Source organism: Amborella trichopoda, chromosome 3, assembly GCF_054954075.1.
Source record: "Amborella trichopoda isolate Santa Cruz 75 chromosome 3, AtrichopodaSantaCruz75HAP2 v2.0, whole genome shotgun sequence".
In the NCBI taxonomy this organism is placed as follows: domain Eukaryota; kingdom Viridiplantae; phylum Streptophyta; class Magnoliopsida; order Amborellales; family Amborellaceae; genus Amborella; species Amborella trichopoda.
In genome coordinates, this window is record NC_142338.1 from 48,838,679 (window position 1) to 48,849,816 (window position 11,138).

At 35.2% G+C, this 11,138-nt stretch overlaps 1 protein-coding gene across 1 annotated transcript; it reads right to left on the bottom strand.

Moving 5' to 3' along the window:
* Positions 1–3,452: 3,452 nt before the first annotated feature.
* LOC18443780 (uncharacterized) lies at positions 3,453–9,515 on the bottom strand. The gene is made up of 8 exons (XM_006853962.4): positions 9,388–9,515; positions 9,246–9,314; positions 9,087–9,158; positions 8,658–8,759; positions 8,475–8,549; positions 6,702–7,274; positions 4,593–4,664; positions 3,453–3,889 (listed from the first exon to the last, which is right to left on the bottom strand). The coding sequence occupies exons 1-8, from the start codon at positions 9,487–9,489 to the stop codon at positions 3,653–3,655; spliced, it is 1,302 nt and encodes a 433-aa protein (XP_006854024.1). The 5' UTR covers positions 9,490–9,515; the 3' UTR covers positions 3,453–3,652.
* Between the last annotated feature and the right edge of the window lie 1,623 nt (positions 9,516–11,138).

An 11,138-nucleotide genomic window follows, 5' to 3' on the forward strand; every position in this document is an offset into this window, starting at 1 on the left:
GGAACGAACAGTTTGCGGTAAGCCTAGAGTCGAATAGAGCTTCTCGCAATTACTTACTTGAGACTTAATTCCATTGATTCCCGATTTTTTTGATGCTAGATAGATGGGAAGAGCGTTGATTTTAACTTTGGTTAGAGAGAAAGAGAGAGAGAGAGAGAGACAACGGTTAGTTAGTACCCACTTGTCTTGGTTGCGGGGCAACCGCTCCATAGAGAGAAACCAGACTAACGATTTTGAAATTGTTCACATAATTTCTATTCTACAAAAAATACAATAATCTTAAAAGTTGATTCAAATTAAGTAGAAATTTTTGTATTTTTTTTTAACGAATCATTGATTAATGAAAAGAAAATACAACAGAAAAATAAAGAAAAGAAGATAACAGAAAAGATACAGAAAATGTCAAAAGAAGCAACCCTAGCATTCCTCTCCCTAACATTGATGAAATGGACCTCACGATTTTCTAAAACAAAAAAAAGTAAAAATATTTTGATATACCTAAATGTTATGGGAAATTAACGTAAATATCTTTCTATGTTTGAGGCGTTTAAAAATGTCTAACTTTTTTATTTTATGTCCATGTCTTATTTTCTTTTTTCTTTTTTTCCTAAAATGCTTTTAGTTCATAACTCCAAATTTCGGACCCACTTGCTTGCAATGCGCCTTTGTTATGGGTTCAAAACTCTTTAACTTGTGAGTTCATTTTTTGCTTAGAAATTACATTCTTGACCTTAGAGTTCCTAATCTAGATTTGAGTAAAAAATTATGTTTTGAACTATAATTTTGAAGATAAGTTTTTCTAAAAGTTCAACAAGAAAGTTATGGATAGAACATAGCTCCAAACATAACATTAAAAATAAAATAAAATAAAAATAAATAAATAAATAGTGTTTAGGAATTAAAGTTCCAAACAAATGTTTTGCTAAAATTTAAGTTCAGAACTTTAGATTCTGAGCATATGTTTTAATTAAAAGTATACAAAAAGACCATTTATTTTTAATAAAAGGAGAACATAATCAATCATGTTTGTCCGACTTCCAATCAGGTAGGTGTGAGTATGTCAATGACTAGATTCAAAGTTCAAAAAAATCTTCGCAAACTTTTTGGTACAATCAAGCCATTTAATTTGACATTTGGCAGCTAAGAGTAATCGTAACTTCCTTGCAACAACAAAGGCATAATGCAAGCAAGTCAGTTCGGAACTTGAAGTTTCAAATAAAGGCATTTTGGAAGAAAAAAAAAAAGAGAAAAAATACCTTTTATGCCCTTAAAATCAGAAAATTCGTAATAGTTGTAAATAAAAAATAAATAGATAGTTACCTTCGAATTCAATCAAATTTCTTGAGATCGATTCAACAATGCATTATCCGATGCAGCGATGTGTAGTACAGGAAGATATTCACAGGTATTATATATTTATCTTCTAAAGCTTTTAGCAATTAATGAGTATTGACCAAGGAAAAAGGGCAAGCTTTCTATGCTTTCCATACAACATAAAACTTATATACTTCTCCTTATCCAACCATCCATTCTGAATGGAGGGTTAGGATTGCCCCAATCACATTGTCACATCTCTACACTATTTTATTTTTAATTTTGTCTATAAACTATTTTAACACTAAAATTTGTACGTCCAATCCTCTATTAAACTCGTACTAGCGAAAAATATAAAAAAAAATATTTCTAATAAAATAAAATGACCAAAATACCCCTGAAAATTTCAAAGGGTATTTTGATCATTGTATTTTATTGAAAATTTATTTTTAATATTTTTTTTATAGGTGTTCCCCAATGAGAATATGGCACATACCAAATTTCATATTTATACAATTTGTATAAAAAAAACTAAAAATAAAATACTTTGAGACGTCAGATCTAAGATCATACGGTGAGTGGCTCTCATGATCAAAATTGGACGGCTGGATGAAGCATAGATCTTCTATGTTGTAGAGGAAGTATAGAAACATTTTCCAAGGAAAGGAGAAATTACTATTTAGTATTTTTACTCATTTTCAATGGTCGTCTAATTTGATAGTGCTTTTAAATTAATAAAACATATATAAAACGTTTAAGTAGCTCATCTTTCATCTTTAAGTGCATTTTGATAAATGAGTGAGGTTTGTATAATGTACCTTCTTTATAGGCGAGGCTCTAAAATTTGTTTGGAAATGTAATTCAAGTTTTGGAATCTTTATGATGGCTTTTAAATCTAGTTTTATCTAAATTTGACTTCTCAAAAAATTAAATTCAAAAACAATTTTTAAAAATTTTTAAAAATTTAAATTTATGATGCCTTTCAAATCAAGTTATGAAATTAGACCATCCAGATAACATAGTCACCACGTACATCTTTTTAGGGATTGAAATTCTTTGTTTCTTCTTTATATCCACACATCTTGAGGATGAGATGATTGAGTAGAAGGTACTCCAACATCATAACACTCTTTTCTAAAGGATTTTTAAAGTGCACCTTCTTCAATAGTATAAGATTGCAACCTTAAATGAAACTTTTTCTTAATAAATTTCCCCATTAACAATAAGAGCACCTACATCCTTTTTTTTTTTCTTTTTTTTTGAGAAAGTTTTCTATACACTCCATACTATATAGAAGTTATATATTTCCTCCCATCCAGCCAATTTAAATCAATTAAGAAGTTATATATTTCCACCCATCCATTCAATTTAAATCAATTAAGCCATTAATCGTTTGATCTAGATCCAACGCCTCCGAATATTTTATTTTTTAATAACCATATGAATATGAAATTAGGTGTTTCATTTTATTTTATTATTGGGATTTTTTTTTTTTTCTCTTTTTACAGGTACTAGATTAAGTGTAGATTAAGAGAAGAGTGGATACCTAAATTTTGGTAAAAAAAAATAAAAAATAAACATAAAAAATAAAAAATAAAAGCAAAAAAATGAAGAGGATAGCACTCAACTCGTTTGACCCGCTAGACGGAGTGAATATCCCCCTGGACTGGGCGCATTTTACACAACATCAAGGAATTAAGGAACACCGCGTTAACTTCCAATTTGACCTGGTTTGGGATCAGGCATGATCGTCCGGGCAAGTCCAGCTTGACCAAGCCCGATTCATGAATCATGCATGTAGCGGGAGAGCAAATTTAGTGGCAGTATTAAGAGAGAAATTAGAATGGAAATGGATTGGAAAAAAGGGAAAACAAGCTCTAGAAAAGGATTAAGCAGTCAGTCGATTTGAAGAGAGAAACCCTCCATATTTGAATGTGGTACGTGGTAGAGCGCATGGGATCCTAAGAGTATGAGAGGGCACCATCTCTCTCTCTAGTCAGGCACATTGGATTATTACACATCCTCTGTCTCTAGTCAGGCACATTAGATCATTACATATCCTCTCTCTCTCTATTCAGGCACATTAGTAACAAATAACTGGACATGCATTTTTTTGTTGAGATAAAAAAAAACAAAAATTTCCAGTAAAACCCCAACACTCCTTTTTATTATTCAATTCTACTAAAAACTAATAATATATCAAAGAGGTATGCTTATACGAGAGTTAGCCAAAGGTCCATAATGAATAGCATGGTCGTTTCTCTTTGAAATAAAGCATTTGCTCAATTTACAGACGCCCAACATAAATCCATATAGTTTCCCTTCATCCACTAGAAAGCTAGTTCTGAGCTATTGGAAAGACGGAGCCAATCTTCTCATTCCCAAAACGATAGCATTTTATATTCACAGGGTAGGGACCAAGTTGAACGTGGTTGTCTTCCTCACCAATGTAAAAACAGAGGGTGTAGAGTGCAATCTCAAACTCTGGGCTCACTCCAACCAAAGTGCTGGAAACTGATTTCAAAATACCATTCCATTCGAACTGGACTGTGAGTAACTGAGTTTCAGAATCTGGCTGTAGATCACAAGAAGGAATATTAAAATCATAAAAGCTGAAGCGAGAGATTTATGAGTAATCCAGATCAGTTTTACTTGATACCATAAATATTATTTAAACAATTGGGTACATCAAAATAACTAAAGAAAAGTTCCTATTATTGTTTCACGGATGAGAAAGTCAAGGATTAGAGACTATTCTGCAATTATTCCAGGTGGATCAGAGAGAGACAGAGAGAATACAGAAATATCAATATCAATATTCGTGTCATCAATTCCAAATTTCCAATTGTGAGACAGTTAACTCTTAAAAACATTTGGCATTGACAACTATACATCAACTGTTATGGAGTAGATTTTTTACTCCTTCCTCCTTTCCATACCCATTATTAAGGTAGATAAGATGATGAGTCCCTCTCCAGAAATGACAAGCTGGATAATGGATACCCTTCCAGTTAGACAACAGCCATTTCAACATAATCTTGCTCATTATGTGAAACCAAAAAAATAAAAAATAAGCATCGTTCTCTTAATGTGTGTGTCCTCATTTTGCACGTCTTCTATCCCTAGGTGCATAGAAAGATGGAAAGTCAACGAAAGAATGTGCATCCTACTGCACTGTTTGGGTTTTAAACTTATATAAAAGATAGAAGCAAGATATGAAAATATAAAGACTATTATTTTTAATAAGTCGAGACACAAAATGAATATTTATTGCTTACCATTTCTCTGTGCCTTCTGGGAATGATGTATCCTTGATAATCAACTCTTCCCATTGTTTCTTCCAAATAAAACTGCAAAGTGCAAAAACATAAACCAAGAGAAAAAAAAGAATATCAGTTCACATGTATCTCTTCAAATCACTAAATTTAGATTTAAAAGATAACCTACACATATTTTGAAAGAGATTCACCAACAACACTTGGAACATTTACAAGTAACATAGCTATTATGAGCACAACTCAATCATTCACATAAAGCTAACTGACAATAGGCTACTAACTGTATGGCTCCACACACATTGCAAAGAACCATCTTTATGTTGCTTCCAATAATTTTGCGTAACAGATGAGGCATTCTGATGGATTCTACATTCCAAATAAAACAATCCTCAGTCTGTGATGAACAATTGATTTCAGCTGGACAACAATTACTAGCAAACTGATCTCATTTAGCTTTTATTTCACATAGACACACCATTTTTCCCTTTGTGTCAGGTGCGACACATCCAGACACTCCTCCAGCACCATGGACAGATGCATCGGGTTATTTGACCATTTTCCAGTACATGTCGACATTTTTATGAGAAGTGTTGACTTCAAAACACGTCGTATCCCTTTAATTGAATATTGAGAATGTGCAACCACCCAATTTTGTGCCCCACTCGAACTTGAACTCAAGACCTCTTCTTAATGAAGTTCACTCAATCAAGGGGACTTTGTAACTTTGATGATACACATCCACACACACACACACAAACACACAGAGAGAGAGTAACGCTAACACTACTAAGGGACAACATGAAGCAATATAAACGGCACCCCGACTTCCTATGGGTGCTACTCAACTTGAATCCAAGACCTCTTTAGAGTGAAGCCCCCTCTGCCAAAGAGAGTAACATCGATTTTATAAATGAATATTGCTCCTGGACGATATGAAGCAATAACAAATGGCACCAAAGAGAACGTCACCTGTTGGTTTTCAACCCATGACCTCTCTCTCCTCCTTTAAGCGAAGCACGCTCTACCATCTCGGCCTAATGACCTTGGAGTTTAAGCATGAGAAATTCACATATATAACTAAAAGATTTAAGGGGTAGGATACTACATGGATGTGCAAATAGTTACTGCTTTGTAGCCTCCTGTGCTAGACACTCTCAACATAAACTAGACACTGACACACGTGTTAAGTGTCCGAGTAATACTGCAAGCCAACAACCTCAGGACCTAAAAACCTAAAACGCAAAATAGATAACATGAAAAACAAAAATAGGTGGTGATCCTACTTGAGGTTTGAAAGTCTATAGCTTGGTGCTAGTCCAGTATTTTAAGTGCTCAAGGCAACAAATACTGCTCAAGGATCATCATGAAAGATTCAATAGGAGAATCAAAACTAAGAAAGAAAAAGCTAGAGCCTTATCAATTGGAGAATAGACATTTCTCCACGAACCTTTTAATTGTTGAACATTCCTTATTGTGGTTTATTAGAGATCATTAATTCCCATGCTTTTTTTTTTTTTAGGGGGTGGCGTGCGGTGGGGAGAGCTAAGTGTAATCTAGCATCTCTTTGCTAATGAATAGCTCATCAAAAATAAAAATTAATAAATATGGATTTCTCACTATGTCCTTTTAGAACTTATGGAATGAGCCAATCAGAATGTAGAAAGAAATTTAAATCCGATAAATTACTGATATGCTTTATGACATGTGCATGTGCATGTGCGTGTGTACTACCAAGCGCCTGTCTGGGCAGGCACAAAAGCAAATAAATTTCCTGAAAGTGATATTTTGGGGGAATTTTGTGACTAACATTGCCAAGTGATAAACCACATCAGCTTAAGTGGGCACGAATCCATAGACTTAGCATCTTTTTTTTTTTTTTGGGAGAGTCAGTGGGGAGAGGGCCCCTACCCTTAGTAGGAATTGAGCCTAGGACGTAGCGTTGCAAATCGTCAAGCGTTAACCAATTAAGCCCGGGCTCTTTTCCTAGACTTTGCATATTTTCCAACAAGCATACTGCCTAATGAAGCCTTTTGCAAACTTTGCAATAATCAAGCAAGAACAGTGACAAAAGCATAATATGAATCAATTGTTATGAAGGGGGCACATTACCTGGATCCAGTTGTGAAAACCAGAGACTTCATTTTCTGTTTTGTTCTTGATTTCACCAACAAAAACGTGTTCAAAAGCAGAAGAACTGGATGCCCCACCTCTGTTGTAAAGATCGAACCATAAATGCACCAGCATTCCCTTGAAATCTTCATAACTCTCAGGTGCAATACCTAAGTGGACAAGATATTGATGAAGATATTTGATTGGTGCAGTGGAACTAATCTCCTCAATAAATGCAGCCTGTTCTTGTCTTTCTTGAGAAGTAACAACTTCTTTGCATCCTTCATTTGGATTGTAATTATCCAGTAATAAACGGAAACGAAAATAAGTTGGCTGCTTAAATATATCAGGGTTCAACCAGGTAAACAGTTTACTTTGAGCCATATCTTCCTTTTGATAAACCTTCTTCCCTTCTCCACAATCAATCTTATAGTCTTTTCCAGGTTCCAAGCGGTTGAGATCCAGCTCCCAGAGTCTATTACATGCTTTTGATAGATCAGAGAGCTCTTCTTTGGAGGGGTTTGTATCAACAGTGTAACCAGTCCCATATTCATGATGAGATTCACTAGTAAGCTGTTTTTAGACAGGCAGGAAAATGGTATAACGTCGACTCCCTTTCTTGGAATCAAATATCAAAATAGCGACCAGAACAAATTGAATATGATTTATATAAAAACCTTCCAACATTAATGCAAATGAAAAATCTTAAGAATTTGTGAAATTTAATAATTGACACATTCTACAAAGAATTATTTGAAGCCAGTTAAAGGCTTTTTGTGGTCTCATACAAATCCCACAAGTTTAACTTGAAAGATTTATTTTACAACTCTCCAGGCAGAATATGCATAGGGTTCTGAGATATTTATTTTTAAGCAGAGTCCCCATAGTAGATTTATGCATTATATGTGAACCCTTTCAGTATATCTTTCCACAACAATATATATTGGTGATATTCTTCTCATGAGAAAAGAGGTTACTAGCTCGAAAACATTAGCGAAATGCTTTCAAACTCAGGTCGTGATGGAACTCAGGCCTAGCATGGCCTGGTTACTCGGTTTAACTCCGATTCAACTTGCCTAAGTTTGAACCGAGCCAAGAAAGATCAAAAGATCCCAAAAAAAAAAAAAAAAAACTGGAAAAAATAAAGCAAGATAAACAGTGGAAATAGTATTCAGATGATGAAAAAAATATATTCAAAAGGTCAAAAACATAATTTTTTTTTGTTGAATATCATTTTCTGAGAAAAATAGAACAATTAAGAAAACAATTAAAAATCACAATACCATTAAAAGTATATAAGAAAACCAATAACAAGTCAATTATAACTAATTTAATCAAAGATTAAATCAATTATAAATCCATTTTAATTAATATTAACGAACTTTTATAGGGCCACAAGTTTGGGAGGTACTTGGCAAGGCAGCCTGTCAAGCCCAAGTTCCTCGAGCGAGTCCAAGTCAACTAGCCCTAGTAGTCAAACATTGTAAAGACTCACCTTCAAAGACAGCCTCATACATTCAATTGGTACATTGTCCAATATCTCGCGGCCACCAAAGGCACCTAATCTTCTCATGGTTATGCACTTAGCACAAGATGTAAAGATCTCATTCATTTCTCAAGTTGGCAAAGAAGCATTCAACTTTGACAATAATCAGATTTTTTGTGATTAAATGGATCCAATATGAGAATGAACACAAAAAAAAAGCAAAGAAGTAATAGCCAATTGAAATATAATAATATGTGCAATAAGGGAAGACAAAAAAGGCAAGAAACCTTGGGGGAGTGCTCTTCTTGTTTCCGGTGATGTCCACTAAAAGTTTGCCAACCATCACCATTTACATTCACCCCCTGAACTCAACAATAAAGAAGAAGTGTCCTGATCAATGTATGTTTCAAAAGCAAATAAAATAACTAGGAAACTAAAGGAAGGTGAAATAGAGAAGAAATAAAGCCGACCTCTCTACGGGGAGGATAGTCTATGTCGGTTCGATGTGGACGGCAGTCTTCGTGAGATGCATATGAATCCGCGTTGTCATATTGTTGGCTACTTGCTAAACCCTGTGGTTAATAAGATTGATGGTGAAGAAGGGAGAGAGGATCATTACGCTTGAGATATAGAGATTCAAGAGAGACAAAGAGAGGGAGTCAGCCTTAATTGTAATTTGTTCTACCTCAACATTTATAATTTACAGATTTCATATAAAATCCAATTTAGTTAAAAAGATAATTGTTTGCAAGTGCCCACTCAGTTCATTGCCCTAATTCTCGCTGCTATCTTCTAAATTGGAAACAACTAAGATGCCCATAATTCAACATAAAAAAGAGACAAATATATTCAATATGAGGACCAAATAAAAAAGGAGAAATGTAAAAAGGTATTGTTACCTTGTGTTGTGGATACTCCTCATGCTTCCTTTGATACCCACCAACATTTTGCCAACCATCATCAGCCTCCTCCTAAATTTCACAACAAAAAAGCTGAAGCCTCTTATTGAGTTAAATAAAAAGAAAGAAGTAGAAAACAAATGAGAAAGAAAGAGAAACCTGTCTATGATGGGGACGATAATTGTCCTGAGGACGTGAACCTTCATTGTCATTTCCTTCCGATACAACCTGAATAATCACAAGTTTGATTAAACAAACTTATTGGCAAGTCGAGCTTCTCAACTGGGAAATTTGAATTTACCTCGGCCCAGGTGGATCTGGAGCGTTCTTCTCGTGAAGGAGAGTCTGGTTCATTCCCCTGTCCAAGAGCAACATCGAGGAGGCCCTTGATCAACCCCTCCATTTCACCGCAACTCTCAACTCCCTGCGTCTCTAACTCCCTGCTTATCTCTCTAACTCTCGCCGTCTAAGTCTCCATATCCCTCCAATTCACCGCAACTCTCAACCACTGTTTCTCTCTCTGAATTCTCTCTCAACAGGTTAACATCAATCGTGTCGGCAGTAGATGGGAACCAATTGCAGCGTATCGTATCGTATCGTATCGACACCGTTATCTCAACAGTCAATAATTGGTTGTTACGCTGTCTCCCAACTTTATTTACCAAGAAGGTTAAGTTTTGTAGCGGGTCCATCTGGTCTCTCGAGTGAAACGTCATTTTATGAAGGACTTACCGTGCAAGTTGGTCCCGGTGGAACATCATATGCAACTCCAAGACCACACGCGTGCGACAGCAACGCGGTATGATTTATCCGTCCCGCGGAGCAGCACTAAGAACGGATGGCTGGTTCTCTAGGCTCGCGGCGTTGCTCATCACATTCCATTCCATTCCATTCCATTCTATTAGAATTTAGAAGTAAGACCGAACCATTCAAAATACAAAATATATGATCAAATCGTACTTCACATTTTACAAACATAGTTACCCTTGCATAACCTCCAAACTTCAAAATCTAAGCTCAAAAGGCCAAATATTTATGACATAAAATAAAAAAAGTTCATCAATACATTCCGTGCCCAAGCCATACAATGATCTGTATAATGTGCATTGACCTTCAAACGAATGCATAAAACAATCTTAAGTGACCGACCACCCAAATATTCCCCTAATTTCTTTCTAAGACTTCATATTCAACCAAAAATACATATCTAATTTCTTGTTATTAACCTATATAGAACCACAAAAATATGGTTTGAAGCAATGGTTTAAAAAGCGGATCGGTGATCCGGATTGTGCACCTGAAAAACCGATCCGGATCGGCCAATCGACAATCCGGATCGGTGAATCGGCGATCCGGATCGAAAATCGGGTGAATCGGTCATACTAAAGCTTCAAAAAAATCAGAAAAAATTATTAAAATTCATGATAAATATTATTTTTTAGGAATTCAATAAGAAATGAGGGTACTTCATTAAGAATTTTCATTTCTTTGCATGAATATGCGAATATTGATATGTTCTTGCCCTGCATGAACTACTATTTATCATTTAATTTACATCACACAAAAGGATAAACATAGAATTATCATGGAATAAGTATATCAACATACATGGACTACAATAAAACATAGAATTAGTAACATACGATCTAAAAATAAAATGACAGACGACGTCGTTCTTCTTCTTGGTCACGTTGGTGCCATTGATTGAATTCGTTTGACAATTCATTGATTCGATCTAAAAACGAATCATCGATATTAGCAGGCGTCTGACTATACCCAAATCCCTGAGTGTTAGTGTTCTGTTGTGTTCCCAATCCAAAATCCCCGAAGCTTTTCCATCCTTCATGCTCACCTACACTTTCGTGCTCGTCCTTACACTGTTGCTGTTGGGACTCGATATGTGAATAATATGGCTGGGATAGGGTGGCCTCAGAATCATCATCTCTCTCATTTTTCCTTAGACCCCCTTCCCACTCTCCCTCATTAGGTGCAATATCACCTACATCTCCGACGAATTGTAGATACGTTGGTTGCTTGCTTCCTCTTTCATGC